Source organism: Cupressus sempervirens, chromosome 1 (genome assembly GCF_028749045.1).
Source record: "Cupressus sempervirens isolate cs-2001-9-10 chromosome 1, ASM2874904v1, whole genome shotgun sequence".
NCBI lineage: Eukaryota > Viridiplantae > Streptophyta > Pinopsida > Cupressales > Cupressaceae > Cupressus > Cupressus sempervirens.
Window position 1 is genome coordinate 168,957,544 of NC_143118.1, and position 21,905 is coordinate 168,979,448.

Consider the following 21,905-nt stretch of genomic DNA (forward strand, 5'->3'; position numbering starts at 1 on the left):
TCGAGTTCGATCCTCGGCAACGACACCAAATGTTTATCGTACTGGGTAAAGAAATCAATGCATATAGATAATAGATAAGAACGGCAAAACTTTTTGTATTATTCAAATATGCCAAAGACATTACATACTGCTTCCAATGATGATTACAATGATCCCGAAGGGTGTAGAAATACTTTCCGAAGAACCTTCCCGAAGGGACCCATCGGCTACATAACAAGAACCTTCCCGAAGGGACCCGTCGGCTACATAACAATAACCTTCCCGAAGGGACCCGTCGGCTACATAACAAAAACCTTCCCAAAGGGACCTGTCAGCTACACAATATCTACCTACGACAAAGCGGTCTCTCAGCCATTCTTTAGGTCACACTAGATCTCTAAGGCCTCACAAAGGGTACACTCGGCTGCATCACCCTTTCTCTAGCAGCTCCTTGAGACAGTTCGGGACACACCCTTGCCCTAGCCCATATCCTTTGTTTCTTGACTTCTTCCTTCCTGTGAGGAGTATTTAGTCTTTTCTTAGTTTTGTTCTTTTTGCTTTCCTGTTTTGTTCATTTTGTCGACATCGTTTGGTGCTTTTGTTGTTGGTTGTGGCCTTGTACGCTTTTCAGTCTAGTCCCTTAGACCTTTGTGGTCTATTGTTGGACATTAATAAATTTATCTTTATCATATCTATATTGCAGATCAATATTATTATCAAACATTATAGCTGCTACTATAAATTCCAGATTTCGCTATAAAGGAGTTGGTGCGAATTCCGAGTATGAATATAGTGTTTCTAACTTTTTTATCATTACAGATGAAAATAAGTAATAAAATTCAATTGCAGCAATCTATAGTTGAAATTTATTTCATGTCTTTTATTTTTTTGCAAAGTTTATATTCTTGCCTAGCAACAATTTTGAAAGTTCAAGAAAATTACATATTTTAGTTCTTGCCTGTCATTCCATTTAAAAATTCAAGAAATTGCATATTTATTCCAAAATAATCAGTCAAATATATTAGTGCATAGCAATTCAGTGGGGTTGGTGAAGTTACATTCTATTGAGGTTACCACAATAAAGAAATATATTACTTTTTGCACTTGATAAATGAATTATAGCATCTTAGCAATAATCCTCAAGAAAAATGAGAATTCCCAAGAATGAGCTGGATTATTTGTTTATTTAACCTGTGCTCGTTGATACCCATCAAACTGAATATTTTAAGTTCATTACCTTAACAAAGAAAGACAACTACAGTATAAAAGACGATTTTGATTATTTACCTAAGACCTTCTATGGCTATTAATTTATATACATTTTAATACACAAATGTGAAGATTCTATAGCTTGTTGGATTTTGGTAGATTCAATCTTACATAATCAAGTCCATAAGGGCATTGGTTATCATCACTGGTTTTCTTTTCCTCTCAGTTTTTATCTTTTTCTGTGCAGGACTGATTTTAAAACCTATTTGAAGAACTCAGAAACTGTGAGTAATGCATGTAGGAAACAATTGGACCGACTTTCAGTTTTGCAGGTAATAAATTTCAGTATATATTTTTTCTTTTATGTAAGATTAGCAATTTGGCTTCAAACCATATTTTATGTGTAATCTTTTTTCTTAATGGACTAGTTTCCTATCCATATTGACCTTTTCTGGAATAAAAGTATTATAACTAAATTCAAAAATCTAGTGTAATGTGATTTATGCATTTCTGATGCTCTGTGACACTATGTTTGAATATTGTGTAATTTCCCATTTTAACCTGCTTTGGAGGCCTTAATATACCTTCTTTTTATTGATGGAAATTAATGTACCACCAAAAATTTGTTGTCAAGGTTTATGTCAATGATGATAAGCTAGGGCTGATCTATCTGCATGAATAACTATAAAAAGGGACAAACTATTCATAAATAGAGTATTAAAACATTTATGTCATTATGTCGTGAACTGAAAACTAGTAATGGCATTGCTGACCCTCTGTTAGCATTGTGATTCGATTCAAGATACTTCAAACTTAGCATTGAAGCCTATATGCACAAGTGATTTTCTATCTGTTGAATGGAGCTTTTTACCTTTACATGCTGGTAAAAGATGGGAAGTAAAAATACAAAGCGAAGAGATTTTTACAATCCATAACAGTTAAATGTAAGAGCTTCTGGATTTGATTGTGTTACATGTTTTTGCATCAACATTTTGAATCACAGTCCATGATCCATCATCAGGATGAGCATAAGAGAGCAGAAACGTTTTTGTTGTGGAGATCTCTTGTACCAGGGACTGTAATGATCACACACATGAAATGATTAAACTGGACAATGCAAGCTAAATAGAGTGATCAATCCTACCTATCAGGAGGTTTATAAAATGATCTATAGTGTAATGGTTTGAAACTCCAACCTGTTTTATTCCATTAAGATGTTGATACTCCAAGGCATTAAATAATTATGTAAAAAGACAGACGTGTATAGTTTGGAAACTTTCATTGCTTCTCTAGAATTGAACAATCTTTGGAGGAGAGTGATTTTTAAGCATGATGTAAAAAAAAAAATCTCAATCACTTGGAAAGAAAGGTATTCATTAAAACAATAATCAATGGATGGCAAGTGTTTCACCAAAGTGTGGGAATGAAAAACATCCACAATATTATCTTATCAAATTATTATCTATTTTATTTTAGAGATGGTTCACTTGTTCATTTTTTGGGGAAATGCATTATTGACAAGTGTTCTGAGCATAGTTATTTGTTGAGTATATTACATTTTTTATAATGTCCCATTTTGCAAACCATATTATTCCATGTCCATTTGCCAATTTTAGAGAAGCTGGGAGAATGAGTTTGAGGTTTTGTTGGCATCCAAATTGGAGTTTGGAGTTCAGTGGGCTTTCAAGATAGCTGTGGTATTCTTTGTAGCATTTTGGGCTTTTTTGGTTGTTCTTGATAGCTCTTGGAGAGCACTGTTATTTTTAATAAGTGTCCATTGTAGCATCAGACATCATTTCCTTTTGGTATGTTCAGTTTCTATTTTCAGTGCCCTGATGGTGCTTTCTCCAAAGTGCTGTGGATTATTTAAATTATAGCTCTGAAGTTTTGAAGTGAGTGTTATATTATATACTTGTTGTGCTCTAATTTTAATCAAGAGACATAATGTACTTTGAAAGTGGATGCCCAAGAGAGATGGGAGGCCTTTGCACATCAAATGTTATCAATGTTTCAAAGAGGTCTTTTTGAGTGGATAGTTTCATTTTGGAAAGAAAAGCAAGAAAAGAGAAAGAAATGCTCTTCCAAGTAAGTCATGGAAATACAAAAAAACACTTATTTGAAAAGAAGTGAAAAGTGAAAACTTGCTTTATCCAAAGTTCAAACAACAGCAAACCATGAAAAACACTTTTTCCTAAAATAGCTTTCAAAAAGTTATAAAAGGTAGATTGGGGTTCTCATTTGTATTATTCAGGTTTTGGACACACAACAGGATACTACTGTCATTTATGTTGCATGGAAACATTTCTTTTTAGTATCTAATTAATAGGACATAGAGGATGCATGGACTTTCATATCATGTAGAGCTTGCATAGGTTGTATCCTATTGAAGAAGTGATTACACAAACCCTAAGATTTTCTTTTTTGATGATACTTCATTATGATAATGTTTGGTTTGTTTTAGTCACCCTATAGAGGAGGATATTGAATTAGAATCCATGGTTTTCAATTTCCAATCTGCAATTATAACACACCCAGGAGAGCAATCAAGTATGATTCCAAAGGAAGACCCATGATTTAATAAAGGCAATGCAACAAATGGGGGCATTTTTCTTGGGACTGCCAGAATGGTGGAGCACAGAATGAAGGAATATTGTGTATATGGTGAGGACGAGTAATCATGAGGATGCCAATTGCCCCAGACAAAAAGGGGTGAACATGTTGGACATTGCAAAACCAGGAAGCAAAGTATTGGTCATCATGAGAATGCAGACTAGGAAGCTTACATATCCAGATGTAGCTACAGAGAAAGAAAGATTTGAAGAAACCAGGCAGCTTATTCAAGGTAACATGGCAGAGGAAGGAAAAGAAAGTACGGCCAAACTTCCACCCACTCGGCCTGTACCAAACATCATAAAACAAGTATTGGAGACCACCATTCCCATGGAAATTATGGATCTATTAAAAACGCTACCTCAATTGCGGGTAGCAATAACACAAGGAGCACGTGATAAGTAGGAGATAATTTCCACAGCAAGTCAAATTGTGATATTGCTATCAAGATTTAACTTCGTAGTTTTGAGTCCAACTCATTGACCCGTGTTTCATGAGTAGTGATTCAACATGAGTCTACCTCTCATAAGAATAAATGGAACACTTAGCACTCATTGGATCTAGATGATGCTCATAGAGGTGAAGCACCAGGACTTCCTGGGAGGTCACCCATCCTAGTACTACTCCAGCTTGAGTGCGCTTATCTACAGAGTTTCCTCCATGGTTATTAAACCCACTTTGTTTATCAATTGATGAGCTTAAGGGGCTTTCTAATAATGGTTCATAAGGCACAACACTTGGTGAAGGTTTTGCAAATGGGATTGGAAGAAGAGTTGGTTTAACCATGGAGGAAACTCCATAGTTAAGCACACTCAAGCTGGAGTAGTACTGGGATGGGTGACCTCTCGAAAGTCCTGGTGCTTCACCTCTATGAGCATCACCTAGATCCAATGAGTGCTAAGTGTTCCATTTATTCTTATGATAGACGGATTCATGTTGAATCACTACTCATGAAACATGAGTCAATGAGTTTGACTCAAAACTAGATAGTTAAATCTTGATAGCAATATCACAACAAGGAGCAAGTATCAAAGGAGTACCCTCCAAGGAGGAGAAGAAAGAGGAAGCACAAGCGGGAAAATAGCTAACACCTTGTTCACCATAGGAATGGGGAGGACACCTGCAATGGTTGAAATGGAGATAATGGGATGTAAACTATCAAATACTATCGCCAATGGAGGTTTAGGCGTGAATGTCCTACCTGAGGAGATTTGGAAGGTACTAGGGAAACCTACACTTTGGCCACCCACATTCCAATTGGTGGGTACAGACCAGCATGGAATCAAGCCAATAGGAACTCTAAGGGGACAAAAGGTAGTAATTGGAACACAATGGTTCTTCTTGGACTTTGTGGTGATTGCCCTGGAGAAGAAGGGGTATGATGCATTATTGGGGAGAAGATGGCTAACCTCAGCAAATGTTTATCACAACTAGAAGGAAAGCACCCTTTCCATTAAAGTGGATGGTAGGAAGTACACAATTAAGGAACTAGTTAGTAAGTCGAGAACTTGCCTCTGATTCAGAAGCCGAGGGAGAGGGTGGTAATGGAATTGAGCCAGACAAAGAAGGCATTCTACAACTGGGAGAATGTTTAGAAGATGAAACGAGTTCCCTTAATGGCTTGTTTTGCTGGCAAATGGAGGATTCTAAAGTGTTGCAACCAGAGTGCAATACGTTGCAGATTCAAGAGATGGAACCTGGCGAAGGTTATCCAAAGTGTTACAAGGATCACAAAGAAGGCACGACCTCAATTGATGATACCTGAGCAGATAGATTCCATAAGGATAAAAGAATAGAGCATGAGGAGGCTAAACTAGATGAATCGAAAAGGGAGGAGTCTACTATTTATTCCATAAATATAAAAGAAAAAAGCCAGCAGGAGGAAATAATAGAGAAGGTAAAGGAGGGGGAGATAAAAGGAAGAACTAAAGGAAAAATAATAAAATCAAAATAATCTCTAAATATAGAAGATGGAGAAATAAAACAATGGTACAAGCAAAAGGAAATCATGTACGAAGAAACACTGTACACAACTTTGGAATACGAGTATGAAGATTAGGAGTATGCAAGGGAATTGCAATACGAAGGACATTCCTTTTACGCAAGATTGGAGTATGGAGTGGGAAGGACTATTGTATGACCAACAATACGAGGGCAAAATAGTGTATGAGTATCAGAGGGAGAATTCTCGTACGGCCTCTAATGGCTTCTAAAAGATACATTTGGGCCTATTATGCATTTTTTAAACATGCAATCACACAAAAAGGTCTGTTTTGCATTCAACTTCATGTGTTTGCCCTTCTAAAACCCGTTTTTGAAGATTGGAGGCAAAACTTCACGTCATTGGACTCCAAGAACCTGTTTTTGGTCATTTCTCTTAGTTTCTTCCATGGAATGACTTGAAATCTTACCCTGAAGAGGTGTTTTTGCATCCTTATGCATTCCCATGCATTTGGCAACCAGATTTGGGTCTTTAAAACTCACCTTTTTGCCAAAGGAGGTGTCATTTTGGAGTTTTGTTCATTATAGATGACATTGGAGGGAACTTTTTTGCATTCTAAGGTGAAAATCGATCCATGTAATGCCCATTTAGAACCACGTTTTTTACGAAAACGGGTTTCCTTTCTTGTATTTTGCCAAAAACATTTTGTTATCACATTTTTGGGCACATACATGAAAAATGCATCCTTAGATGCTCTTTTCGAATTCATCATTGCAAGGTTGAAAAGGTCCAAGTTTGTTTGAGAATTTTTCGAGATTGGAGTTTCTTTCTCCTTCATTTTTGGCATACAATCAGCAAGTAGACATTTTCCTTCTTGCTAATAAATTCAAGCTTGCCTTGCTGATTTTATGCATGTTTTAGCTTGATACTTCACACTTGTTGATTTTGATGCCATGAAAGGTGCATTTTTCCTTTAAAAGTGATGAAATGGTTCATTTTCATGTTTTTAGTTTTTTCCCAAACTCCAAATTTGAATTTGTTTGTTGAAGTGGCTTGGTTGTTGACATATTTGAGTCTTTTACCAAAGGTACATTTTTCATTTCGAGTTTGTCTTTGTGTTTTGCATGTTTGCATTTCGGTTGTTTTTCTTTGTGAAGAACTTGGACGTTTCTCACTACACTTCATCCTTCATTCCATTCCATGCAGTCACATCATTTCACTCCATCTCCATTCCACTCCATGTCATAAAATTTTACATTTCACTTTTCACATGTAATTACATGTATTTCCATCTGTCATCCGCACGTACATGTAATCTCATTTTCCATTTCCATTCTTACTCATCTCACTTTTTGCATCCAATCGCATGTCATGTATTACATGGAAAGTCTTTTACATGTAATTGCATCTCTAGAACCCGTTTTTGACTAAAAGACACTTTTTAAAAGTCAAAAAATATCATGTGTATGTTTACCCATGTACTTTGACTTTACCTTTTTTAAAAGATGTCTATAAAGGTTACTTCGCTTCAAGGCACATTCCATTCATTCCTTCCATATGCACTTACACCTCCATGAACAAATACATGTCATTCCACTTCCTTTGTCATTATGCATTTCATCTCATCCTTCATACGCACTTACATGTAAGCTCATTCTTCATCCACATTCACATGTCATCTCACTTTCCATTCCTCATTACATGTTGCATATACATGTAACCCACTTTTCATGTAATGACATCTTGAAAGCCCACATTACTTTTTAAAGTCAAGAGTCTTCATTCATGCGCATTCCCATGCGTTTCACCTTCATGTCTTGAAGCATATCCATCTCCTTCCATTCTCACTTCATGATTTCTCTCTCTACCTATTCTTTCCATTCAAATACGTATGCTTTCCAGTTCATTTCCAGCCATCAAATGTGTTCCATAAGTATGTAATCCATACTTTGAATACCCAACCCTCATGGATTTGTCATTGTAACTCAAATCTCAAAGCTTTCATAGATTCAATTCCATTAAAACTTTCATGTTGCAGCAAGTCAAGATATGTCAGAATTTCTATAAAGAATGAAGACATTCAATGAAGAAGGCGTGTTTTAAATCAAAAAAGCGATAATTCATTTGGTCTCCATTTTTCCAATGGTTGTCTAAGAACCTGAGTTTGTGGGGGAATGCGCCAAGCGCTTTGTTTCAAGAAAAAAAAAGTTAAAGATGCTTGTCGAAAATTTGTTCCAAGTTTACATCCAAACACCATCGAGAAGGTTTTCAAAGTGTCAGAGACTACAACTTGTGCTGGTCTACAAAGGAGAATTCACGACAACTTGAATGAAAAAAAGCTTGATCACATCAAGATTTCAAATGACAATGGCAATTCATCAAAGAGAGTTAGAGGTTATCAAAAGACATAACACCATAATTATCAAGGTGAATGCAATGGCACAAAATATAGGAACTCTCGATTATGTTATCATCCGGAAGGCATCACCAAGTACAAGGTCCTTCAGAACAATCCCTAAGATTGTTTTAGTTCTCTTCCGTCTTTCCTCTTCTTCTTTTATTTTTGTAATCGAAGAGGATGTATTACATGAAAATGTGTAATTACATGTAGTGCGAGTTGCATGTGAAGTTGCATCTAACCCAATAATTTCTCATTTAATTAGTCTAGGTCAAAGTTGGTTGAGTTGCTCCCACTTTTTCTAAACTTCCTTGCCTATATAAGGAGTGCCCCCTCATTGTAAAAATCATCTTTTGTTGTATGCAAGAAAGCTTTTTCATACTTCTGGAAGCATAACTTTGATTGTGCAGTACAAATTTGGGAGAAAAGTGAATAAAAAGAAGCAATTGAATTTAAAGCTTTGACTGGAAGCAATTGTGATAGAGAAAATTAGAAGCTTTAACTATAATTTGTGCCTATTGTCTTTGATTCATGTTATTATTGTATGTTCAATAATAGAGCATAGTGATGTAAGAAGCAACTGAAGCCAAAGCTTTCACTGGGAGCGGTTGTGGCAATACATAGACTAGGAGCTTTGATTGTAGCTTGTAGTACCATCTCAAATTCACGAAAAATAGTTAGAATTCCCTACTTTTAGAAATCTTTCTGCCCCAATGGTTGAGGTTATTCTTATAGAATAGGTTAAAATAGAACTTAGAGCCAAACTTGTATGCTTTCAGCTAGCTTTTGAGTTAGTGTTGGTTTATTGGTATCACCGTTTACAACTTTAAGATAGAATTGTAGTTTGAGGTTTCGTCTTGCCCATTACTCGCTCCATGAGTAAGTTGATTCTTTCCTGAAAACTAAGAGGAAATAATATTGGTAATGCCCTTTACAAAATCTCTCAACTTGTTGCTTACTTTGAGTTGATCCAAGGAACGATGAGAAGGGGTGCCTTCCCTTTAAGGTAGAAGAGACTTTGTCTCACACGCTATGGCTAGTCATCCTATTTTGTGATTGGATTTTTCCAAAACTGTCAGTTGCAAAATCTCCACCCAACAATAGGTATAGGAGATGTTGGTACGAAGGTTATTATCAACACCGCAAACTGAGTCTATACAAATAGGAAGTAAGTACGATGAAGATGAATAGGTTCAAGCTACAGGCAAGATGGAAGTACAAGGGGGGAAGCCCATGGAGGGAACAAGTAGAGGGATGAAAGTAGCACAAGATGAGGACACATTGGCACAAGCAGATAAATTGTTGGGAAAATTTGAAATGATACCTCCCCCTTCACCAGCTCCCTTGGAGATGGAGACAAAAGAGTCAATGGAAACTTAGGAGGGGCACTTAGAACCATTAGAAGCAACACTAGCAACACTCTCATTTGAGGAAAAAGCCGAAAAATTCCTCAAAGAGTTATAGGGAATGGAACGGACTACTAAGGATATCATAAAACAGGCTCAAGGGCAGAACTTGGATGCCACTGTTGTCCTGTATTTTCTCACCACATAATATAGGTAATAGTACGAATCTTTTCAACTTAGTTTTGCATTTCTCTGAGATAGTTCATTATTTAAATGGCAAACATTGATTAATGAATCGACGCCAATTTGTATAATGAATCATTTTACTAAAGGCTTTCATCAAGTCTTTTTCATTTTTTATTTTTTTAAGCCTATGCTTGATTTTTGAAGCCTTCAATGTCCTTTTTCACATTTTCGAGTGTGTGTTTTAATGCTTTTGGTCTTTTAGTTTTGTTCAAACCCTTGCTTTTGGTTTTCCCTATGATTCAGTATATCTTGGGGCTTTATCGGGCTTGGCAGTCAAAAGATATGACCATTTAAGTGCCCATAATGTGTTAACTTGAGATGCAATTGCATATTTTAAAATAGCATGGTATATTTTAATGTTGACATTCTCTTTTTGAAAAATATAACATAAATTGACTTTATATTATATTTTTAAGCAAGTTTATAATTTAAGTGACTATAGTGCACTTTATGTTATATTTTCATGACTTTATTAACTATATAGTTTGATTTAGTTTTTGAGTTATTTATGTTTTAATTTAAAACATCTAAATAAATATTATTTTTTGAATGATATTTACACAATTTTTAAACTACATAGTGTAAATATTATTTTTGACCCAATTAGATGATATTCCCTCAAAATTCAATTAGACATTTGCTTACTCTATCACTTAAGTTGTGCATATACATGTTTTCAACCCATTTACATGTTTGCATGCAATGGACCTCCAAGAGTGTGTTTTGCACTAAAAATGCGTGTAATGGACTTCCTAGAGTCCATTTTGCATAAAAACCCTCCTTTACATGTAATCCACTTCACATGTAATTGCATCTAGAGTCCACATTTTTTCTTAGTTACCGAATTCATGCCCTAGAGTCTAGATCCAAATTCGGGTCCAATCCGAATCCGAATTCGTGCAAATCCGGGCAGGGATGAATCTACTGTGTAAAACAAGGATCTTGCCTGGATCTGCATGAATCCAAGCACGAATCCTCAAGAATCGACCGTTTTAAGTGGGTCTAAGTTATTTAATGTTATTTATTTATTTATTTATTTTGCTTTCTAATCCTAAAATCACCCTTTTATGCATTTTATATACTAAAAACTAAGAAATATACATAGTTCTAAAACTATATATATTAACGAATCATAATTGGGAAAAAGAAAATTGTGAATCCACGGATCCGATTAACGTACCCGAATCGGTAACTAAGCATTTTTTCCTTCCAAGGTCAAATTTGTCAAATCTATGTTACATGTTGCATATTTTTAAAATATGTAATGAGAGTTGGAGAGTTTGTTTTGCATTGTTTGCCCATGTTGCAAGTTTTTAAATATGTAATGAGGCTTGGAGAGTGCGTTTTTGCACTACTTGCATTGTTTTACGATTTTAAAACATGCAAATGCACTCCAAGAGTGTGATTTGCACTTCCAACCCATGGATTCTATATGTAATGTCTTGGAGAATCTGATTTTGCATTCAAAACCTGTGTAATCCCCGTCTAAGACCCCATTTTTGCACTCCAAAGCCAAAAAAGTCCAAACACATGGCATGTATTACATATGTTAAATATGTAATGAGGTCTTGATAGTGTGATTTGCACTTTCAGCCATCACATGTATACATTTTAAACATGTAAATGCATCCATAGACCCCAATTTGGCATTTCAACACATGCAAATGCATTTGGAGACCATAATTTTGCATTCCCAAGCCAAAAACGGCTCAAATACATGCATTTGTAGGGCACGTTTTTGCTAAAAACGCCCAGAAAATTGGGTTTTCATTCACATTTTTACATTTTGGAGCCACGTTTTTTGCATTTGGATCCATTTATAAGCATTTAGGGAAGACGTTTTTGCATTTACAAGTCAAAAAGGACCAATATATATATGCATTTGTGAGCCACGTTTTTGCAAAAACGACTGAAATTTTTGTATGAAAAGGGCATGTTTTTGTTAAAGACTCCCAAAAAATGGCATTTCCAGCCCATAGGTTTGGATCATTAGGGGTCATTTTTGAGTTTTAATGCTTGCTAGTGCCTTTATGAATCATGTTTTTGAGTTTCCTTGCAAAAAATGATTCATGTTGTTGCTGCTAGAGGCCACATTTTTGCTCAAAAAAGTCCAACTGCATGTGTTCTTCAAAAATGTTTACATGTTGAAGGTTTGGGATCACGTTTTTGGGCATTTACATACAAAAACGTCTCGTACAAAGCCATCATTTGCAAGCATTGAAAAGGTCAAAGAGTTTGTTGGAAATTCAAAATTGGAGGAGAAACATTCTTCTAACCTATTAGTCTTCCATAGTTGGCTCATTGATCACCAAGTAAGTTGAAGTTTTCCATTCTTTGTACTTCCATGCATATTTTGCTTCATCCTTGTACATTTGTCCAAATACATGACAAGCATTTTGCAAATTTCCTTAGTGTTTGGAATTTCCCCAAATTCCAATTTTGAAATTGCATATAGGAGAGCAAATTGATATTTTGTCATGTTTGAAACTTAAGGTATGTTTTTGCTTTGTGCATACTTTTGCTTGTTGTTTGCTTGCTTGTTTGGTTTCCTTTTTCGGAAGAAAGTTAAAGAATTTATGCCAAGAATGCAAGTGCATATTACATCCTTTCACTTTTCACCAACACATGTCAATGCATTTTACATCCATTTTCCTTCATATGCAATTACATATTGAGAGCAATTACATGTAATCTCACCCTCCATCCGCAATTACATGTAATCTCATTCTCCATCCGCATTTACATGTAATCTCATCCTCCATCCACATTCACGTGTGATTCCATTCTCCGAACCTAATTACATGCTTACATCAAGTCATGATTACATGTAAATTACTTTACATGTAATTGCATCTGGAGAATCCGACTTTGGTAGGTCAGTCTTTGACTCTTTAAACACCAAAGTCGCCATTTGCACACATCCATGTGCATCCCAACTTGCATTCTTGTTCATCCCAACAAAAACCCACCATTGCCCACATGCGATCCATCCTTCGAAGTCCAACTTTGGCCCTTTTCCATCCAAATACATATGCTTTCTAGTTCATTTCCAGCTATCATATGTGTTACATAAGTGTCTAATACATACTTCGAACACTCATCCCTCATGGATTCGTCATTGTAACTCAAATCCAAAGATTTTTATGGATCTAATCTCATTGGAAGATATTTTCATCTTCGTGTTGTGGCACACTCTTCAAGATATGTTAGAACTTCTTCAAAGAATAGAGTCATCCCATCGAGAAGATATGCTTTGATCCTCAAGGAGCAGTAATTCATTTGGTCTCCATTTTCCTAATGGCTGTTTGAGAACTTGAGTTCATGTGAGAATACACCAAGCAGTTTGCTTCAAAAACAAAAAGAGTTAAAGGTGTTGATGGAAAGTTGTTCTGAGTTTACATCCGGACACCATTGAGAAGGTTTTCAAAGTGTCAAAGATTCCAGAATGTGCCAATCTACAAAAGAGAATTCATGACAACTCGAACAAGGAAAAAGCTTGATCACATCAAGTTTTCAAATGACAACAAGCAATTCATCAAAGAGAACCAGAGGCTATCAAAAAACGCAACACCATGATTATCAAGGTGAGTGCAGTGGCACAAAATACAGGAACTCTTGATCCTGTGATCATTCATGTTTGCATCACAAAGTAGAAGGCCCTTCAGAACAATCCCTAGGATTGTTTCAATTATCTTTCGTCTTCTTCCTTCTTTAGTTTTCAAGTTTATAGTTGAAGAGAATGAATTGCACGAAAATATGTAATTACATGTAATTCAATTTGCATGTCCTTATGACATGTAATCCAATAAGTTCTCTCATTTTGTTTGAAAAGGTCAAAGTTGGTTGAATTGATTCCACTTTTTCCTCATTTTTCTTAACTCCTTTGCCTATATAAAGGACTGCCCCCTTATTGTAAAAATCATCTTTTGTTGTATGCAAGAGAGCTCTACCAAACTTGTGCAAACATAACTTTGATTGTGTAGTACTAATTTGGGAGAACAGTGAATAAAGGAAGCAATTGTAATAGCACAAATTAGAAGCTTTGACTGTAATTTGTGGTGATTCATATTATTATTATGTGTTTAATCATAGATCATAGTGAGTTAAGAAGCAATCGGAGCCGAAGTTTTGACTGGGAGAGGTTGTGATAATACATAGACGAGAAGCTTTGACTATAGCTTGTGTTACTATCTCAAATTCACGACAAATAGTTAGAATTTCCCTACTTCTAGAAGTCTTTGCGCCCCAATGGTAGAGGTTTTTCTTATAAATTAAACAAACATGACTTAGAGCCAAATCGGTACACTTTCCATCAGCCTCTAAGTTGGTGTTGGTTTATCGGTATCACCATTTTCAACTATTAGATAGAAGAGTAATTAGAGATTTCATCTTGCCCATTACTCGCTCCGTGGTAAGTGGATTCTTTTTGAAAGCTAAGAGGAAGGAATATTGATAACACCCCTTACCAAGTCTCTCAACTTCTTGCTTACCTTGAGTTGATCCAAGGACCGGTGAGAAGGGGGAGCCTTCCCTTTAATGTAGGAGAGACTTGGTCTCATACACTGTGGCCGGTCTACCTATTTTGCCACTAGATTTTCTCAAACTGTCAGTTGCAAAATATCCACCCAACAGCCTGTAATGTCCCCATTTTAGCAGTTGGCCAAGTGTGTGTGCATTAGCCTTGTTCTACACGGTCCCGAGGGCTAACGAAGGGTTTAATGGGATCCTGGAGTGTTTTGGCCTAGTCATTTCCAATTTGGGCCAAAACAAAGTTGATTTACTCAGTTTCAGGCATACTTACTATTTTTAGTAAGTCAGCAGGACATAGTGCAGGTCAATTTTGGTGATTGGATTTGATACTCCTCGGTGAGAGCTTTCCGACGAGCTATCACTCGCATTATTCCGAGTCCGATTGCTGATACATTTTAATGCCTGAAGTTTTATTAAAGTAACGTCCAATTTAATTGTAAAATATTAAAGTGTTACTTTAATATTTATTTTATGGGGATGTGTACCCAAGGGAGACATAAGGGGTATTTTAATATATGTTTTATAGACTACACATCTTTTATCCCACATTGCCCATATGAGTTGAGCGGACCCTTGGAAATAGAATAAAAGGAAGCATTTGTGGCTTCATTAGCCAGGTTGAATATGAGAAGAAATTGGTGTGTAAGTTGCAGCTCCATTCTTGGCATTTGAGGACGCCTATCCTCTCTTGTAACACTCTAGACGTCATTCCCTTGGGGTTTGGCCTCTGGAATTCTTTGTTATTGGCTTCATTATCAGGCAATTTAGTTGCATTTTCAGCTACAGGCAGATTTGGTATTTTGCTCATATCTTCTTCACAACTTTTCCGACGCTTATGCCACTTTGAGGGAATGATATTACAAAGGTAGTGGACTGATTGAAGGACAAAGCACTGTAGCAGCAAGTTCGAAACCATGGGCTGGAGTATTATGTCAATATTGCTGAAGTAATTAGTGAGTTGATAAATCTACCATGTATTTGGTTTTATAAATTCCGAAAATAACATTTTATTAGCAGCAGTTCATTTCCACTTTGCATATTATTGTAGTTTCTTTCTTGTTTATGTTGTATGATACCAATTCCATGCACAAAACACAACAAACAAATAAATGTTTGATTTCTGGAATCATAAGGGGTTTAAAACATTAAACGGAGAAATAAGAGGTTGAATGCAAACTGTTTGACAAAATTCCTTTCAGCAAATTGGTTTAGCTTTTTGGGACATCCAGGGGTGCCCATTACAGTGGTATCAGAGCTATAAGTCCTGCCATCCTGTGGAGGTCTTATAGGGAATTTGGAACAGCCAGATAGAGGGAAAAGTGTTTGACAGAATGTCAAAACACTAAAATCAAAAATAAAAAAACACAGGCTAAGCATTTATGTTTGAGCATGCGACAGGGGCCTTATAATTTTCGCGATACCAGAGCAAGACAAAATAGGATTTCAAACTTGCAAAGCAAACAGTCTAGTACATCCGTGCAAGGGGACAATGAATCCAGCCATACAGACACAGAGGAGATATTCTTTGATCAGGACAACAATATGGGTGATCGAGGTGACAGGAATACAGGATTAGGCGGAGGCGGAAATGCCGGTCCAGATCAGGGGGACGTAATGTTCAGACAATTACTGGCTACATTAGAGCAGGGGCAGCGTATGCAGCAGGAGCAGAATAGGCGAATGGACATGATGTTGCAGCTCATGGCTAGACAAATGGGTGTCAATATTAATCTAGGTGTTGCCAACAACAGAAACAATAACAATGAGGGTAACACTATAGAGGAGAGCAGCATTCCTAAGGATGATAGATCGTTGGCATGCTTGACAGGGGCCCAAAAGGCAATCACATTTAAGGTCAGGGGTACTATCCAGGGGCAAAAAGTGATATCTCTTATTGACACTAGGGCTACACATAACTTCATAGATGCACAGTTGGTAGCCAGGAGAGGGTTACAGACAGAGGAGCATGATGGGTTTAGAGTCATGGTGGCTAACGGTGATAAATTATTATGCACTCGGAAGATATCTAATCTTCACATCAGGTTTGGAGATGGCTACGAGTCGAAGGATGAGTTCTATGTTGTGGACATGGGAGATTATGATGTCATCCTCGGCATGACATGGTTGGCTTCACTAGTGGAGTTCACACTCAAACTAGCGAAATTGGAGATGAGATTCTAGCATGAGGGCAGAACTGTGGTACTTAGAGGTCTTTCAGATGGAGGTTGCAGAGTAGTGTCCTTGAGGAGAATGCAGAGACTTTTTCGTCATGATGACATAGAGTGGGCGGCAGAGTGCTACATTATGCCAACTTCACCAAAGCCACAAGGAAAGAGTCATCCACCAGATATCTAGAAGATACTTGATAGACACGCTAAAGTATTTAGCGATATTCCTCATGGGGTTCCTCCTGACAGAGGAATGGAACATGTTATTGAGCTCAAGGAGGGAGCCGAACCAGTTATGATTACTCCCTATCGTCATCCTAAGAAACACAAGGATGAGATAGAGAAAGCGATTAAGGATTTGTTGGAGATGGGACATATCAGGCCCAGTAAGAGCCCCTTTGCTTCAGCAGTAGTATTGGTAAAGAAGAAGGATGGGACGATGCGCATGTCCATCGATTACAGGGCACTGAATAAGAAAACAATTAAAAACAGGTATCCCATTCCTAGGATTGATGAGCTGATTGATGAGTTGCATGGGGCATGCTTCTTCACCAAAATTGATTTGTGATCTGGATACCATCAGATCAGGATGAGAGCAAAGGACATTGAGAAAACAGCCTTCCAATGTCACTATGGCCACTTTGAGTTCATGGTTATGCCATTTGGTCTAACCAATGCACCCGCTACATTTCAAAGTTGTATGAACCAGGTATTCAGGAAGCAGCTGAGGAGATTTGCCTTGATCTTCTTTGATGCCATCTTGGTCTTCAGTAAGACCTGGGAGGAGCACTTACATCATCTGGAGGAGGTGTTATCTATTCTGGAGAGAGAGTCATTGTATGCCAAGGAATCTAAATGTGAGTTTGGCATGACTAAGCTCCTTTACCTTGGGCATATCATTAGTGCAGATGGCGTTCGGGTTGATCCTGAAAAGATTAGAGCTATTGTAGAGTGGCCTACTCCCACAAACCTCACACAGCTTAAGGGATTCTTTGGTTTATGTGGTTTTTATAGGAGGTTTGTTAAGGGATTCTCACAGATTGCTACACCGTTAACAAATCTTACTAGGGAAGGAGCCTTCGTGTGGACAGGGGCAGCACAGAGGTGTTTTGAGCATTTCAAGCGGGTAATGTTTTCATGTCCAGTTCTAGCTCTACCGGATTTCACAAAGCCTTTTGAGCTTCATTGTGATGCATCAGGTGATGGGATTGGAGCAGTATTGATGCAGGAGAAGCATCCCATTGCATTCGAGAGTAGGAAGCTCCGGGGAGTTGAGAAGAGTTATTATGTCTATGACCGGGAGATGTTGGCCATAATGCATGCATTGGCCAAATTTCAATCATATTTGGTAGGTGGATGTTTTGTGATCAAGACCGATCACAACAGTATTAAATACTTCATGAGCCAGCGTGATCTTAATGACCGGCAACAAAAATGGGTGACTAAATTGCAGGTTTATGACTTTGACATAGAGTTTGTCAAAGGTAAGAAAAATGTGGTGGTTGATGCCATATCTCGGAGACCTCACTTATGTGCTCTGGCAGAGATTTCAGGAGATTGGAGAGATCGGATTATAGCAGAGTATGTCAAAGATGCTTGGGCTTCTGGATTGATTTCAAGTACCATATAGGATGATTACTATGAGGTGATAGATGGATTGATCAGAGTTCAGGACAGGGTTTATTTGATTCCGTCATCACATTTGAGAGAGGCGATACTGAAGGCATTTCATGATGCACCCACAGCTGGACATTTGGGGGTCTTCAAGACCTACAGGCAGATCCGAGAGCGGTTTTCATGGAAAGGGCTCAAGGATGATGTTCAGAGGTATGTCAGGGAGTTTGTGGTTTGTCAACAGAATAAGGGAGAGCACACATTTCCTGCAGGTTTATTACAGCCCTTGCCCATTCCTGATAGAAAATGGGAAAGTATTTCGATGGACTTCATCACTGGTTTACCACGAGTGCAGGGAATAGATTGCATCTATGTGGTGGTGGACCGCTTGACGAAATTTGCTCACTTCTTTGCTATTCTGTCCACTTACACAGCAGCACAGGTGGCAGATCTTTTCTTTAGATAGATATTCAGGTTACATGGGCTGCCCAGATTCATTGTCCACGACCGGGATAGTAAGTTTATGAGTATTTTTTGGCAAGAGTTGTTTAGGTTGTGTGGTACAGAGCTTACACCTAGTACTAGTTATCATCCACAAACAGATGGGCAAATAGAGATTGTGAATAAATGGGTGGAAGGATATTTGAGGAACTATGTAACTGCACAACAAAAGGCTTGGATCAGATGGTTGCATATGGGAGAGTATTGTTATAACACCACTTATAATATGTCCATCAAGATGACTCCTTTCATGGCACTCTATGGTTATGAAGCACCTAGCTTCATGGATTTAGTTTTGGGGGACAGTAGAGTGCCCAAAGCCAAAAACTTATTGCAGGATAGTCAGGACATCCTGAAAGTGCTCAAAGAGAATATACAACAGGCCCAAAATCAACAGAAATTCTATGCTGATCAGCATCGAATAGAGCGTAGCTTCGAGGTAGGGGATATGGTTTACTTGAGGTTACAACCATATAGACAGTCATCGCTCAAGAAGAGCGGAGCTGAAAAGTTGAAACCTAGTTTTTATGGTCCCTACAGAGTGATTCGCAAAGTGGGCAAAGTCGCCTATGAGCTTGAGCTTCCAGAGGGCAATCAAGTGCACAATGTGTTTCATGTGTCTAGGCTTAAGAAAGCCATTGGTCAGAATGTAGTACCTTTTGCAGATTTACCCCCTTTGGATGAGGAGGGGAAGCTTGTGTTAGTACCCGAGGCTATTCTGGACAAAGTGTCCAGAGGAAGCTTAGAAACAGGATAGTGAAGGAGTATTTGGTCAGATGGAGAGACCTGCCGGAGGAAGATTCTACATGGGAGAGTGAGCAAGTTATTCAGCAGGCTGGACTGAGATTGCTTGAGGACAAGCAATTTCAAGGGGGGCGGACTGTAATGTCCCCATTCTAGCAGTTGACCAAGTGTGTGTGCGTTAGCCTTGTTCTACATGGTCCCGAGGGCTAACGAAGGGTTTAATGGGATCTTGGAGTGTTTTGGCCTAGTCATTTCCAGTTTGGGCCAAAACAAAGTTGATTTACTCAGTTTCAGGCATACTTACTATTTTTGGTAAGTCAGCAGGACACAGTGTAGGTCAATTTTGGTGATTGGATTTGATACTCCTCGGTGAGAGCTTTCCGACGAGCTATCACTCGCATTATTCGGAGTCCGATTGCTAATACATTTTAATGCCTGAAGTTTTATTAAAGTAACGTCTAATTTAATTGTAAAATATTAAAGTGTTACTTTAATATTTATTTTATGGGGATGTGTACCCAAGGGAGACATAAGGGGTATTTTAATATATGTTTTATATACTACACATCTTTTATCCCACATTGCCCATATGAGTTGACCGGACCCTTGGGAATAGAATAAAAGGAAGCATTTGTGGCTTCATTAGCCAGGTTGAATATGAGAAGAAATTGTTGTGTGAGTTGCACCTCCGTTCTTGGCATTTGAGGACGTCTATCCTCTCTTGTAACATTCTAGACGTCATTCCCTTGGGGTTTGGCCTTTGGAATTCTTTGTTATTGGCTTCATTATCAGGCAATTTAGTTGCATTTCCAGCTACAGGCAGATTTGGTATTTTGCTCATATCTTCTTCACTACTTTTCCAACGCTTATGCCACTTTGAGGGAATGATATTACGAAGGTAGTGGACTGATTGAAGGACAAAGCACTGTAGCAGCAAGTTCGAAAGCATGGGCTGGAGTATTATGTCAATACTGCTGAAGTAATTAGTGAGTTGATAAATCTGCCATGTATTTGGTTTTATAAATTCTGAAAATAACATTTTATTAGCAGTAGTTCATTTCCACTTTGCATATTATTGTAGTTTCTTTCTTGTTTATGTTGTATGATACCAATTCCATGCACAAAACACAACAAACAAATAAATGTTTGATTTCTGGAATCATAAGGGGTTTAAAACATTAAATGGAGAAATAAGAGGTTGAATGCAAACTGTTTGACAAAATTCCTTTCAGCAAATTGGTTTAGCTTTTTGGGACATCCAGGGGTGTCCATTACAGTGGTATCAGAGCTATAAGTTCTGCCATCCTGTGGAGGTCTTATAGGGAATTTGGAACAGCCGGATAGAGGGAAAAGTGTTTGACAGAATGTCAAAACACTAAAATCAAAAATAAAAAAACACAGGCTAAGCATTTATGTTTGAGCATGCGACAGGGGCCTTATAATTTCCGCGATACCAGAGCAAGACAAAATAGGATTTCAAACTTGCAAAGCAAACAGTCTAGTACATTCGTGCAAGGGGACAATGAATCCAGCCATACAGACACAGAGGAGATATTCTTTGATCAGGACAACAATATGGGTGATCGAGGTGACAGGAATACAGGATTAGGCGGAGGCGGGAAAGCCGGTCCAGATCAGGGGGACGTAATGTTCAGACAATTACTGGCTACATTAGAGCAGGGGCAGCGTATGCAGCAGGAGCAGAATAGGCGAATGGACATGATGTTGCAGCTCATGGCTAGACAGATGGGTGTCAATATTAATCTAGGTGATGCCAACAACAAAAACAATAACAATGAGGGTAACACTATAGAGGAGAGCAGCATTCCTAAGGATGATAGATCGTTGGCACGCTTGATAGGGGCCCAAAAGGCAATCACATTTAAGGTCAGGGGTACTATCCAGGGGCAAAAAGTGATATCTCTTATTGACACTGGGGCTACACATAACTTCATAGATGCATAGTTAGTAGCCAGGAGAGGGTTACAGACAGAGGAGCATGATGGGTTTAGAGTCATGGTGGCTAACGGTGATAAATTATTATGCACTCGGAAGATATCTAATCTTCACATCAGGTTTGGAGATGGCTACGAGTCGAAGGATGAGTTCTATGTTGTGGACATGGGAGATTATGATGTCATCCTCGGCATGACATGGATAGCTTCACTATTGGAGTTCACACTCAACCTAGCGAAATTGGAGATGAGATTCCAGCATGAGGGCAGAACTGTGGTACTTAGAGGTCTTTCAGATGAAGGTTGCAGAGTAGTGTCCTTGAGGAGAATGCAGAGACTTTTTCGTCATGATGACATAGAGTGGGCGGCAGAGTGCTACATTATGCCAACTTCACTAGAGCCACAAGAAAAGAGTCATCCACCAGATATCCAGAAGATACTTGATAGACACGCTAAAGTATTTAGCGATATTCCTCATTGGGTTCCTCCTGACAGAGGGATGGAACATGTTATGGAGCTCGAGGAGGGAGCCAAACCAGTTATGATTACTCCCTATCGTCATCCTAAGAAGCACAAGGATGAGATAGAGAAGGCGATTAAGGATTTGTTGGAGATGGGGCATATCAGGCCCAGTAAGAGCCCCTTTGCTTCAGCAGTAGTATT

General features: G+C 38.0%; 1 protein-coding gene across 5 annotated transcripts in view; it reads left to right on the forward strand.

Annotated features, from left to right (window-relative positions):
* The window catches only part of LOC149576676 (uncharacterized), a 407,004-nt gene that overhangs the window by 317,878 nt on the left and 67,221 nt on the right, over positions 1-21,905 (forward strand). For all 5 annotated transcript variants that reach the window (XM_089819021.1, XM_089819036.1, XM_089819029.1 and 2 more), the window contains one exon: positions 1,436-1,520. In XM_089819021.1, coding sequence (XP_089675147.1) covers positions 1,436-1,520 — 85 coding nt within the window. The remainder of the gene's footprint in view (positions 1-1,435; positions 1,521-21,905) is intronic.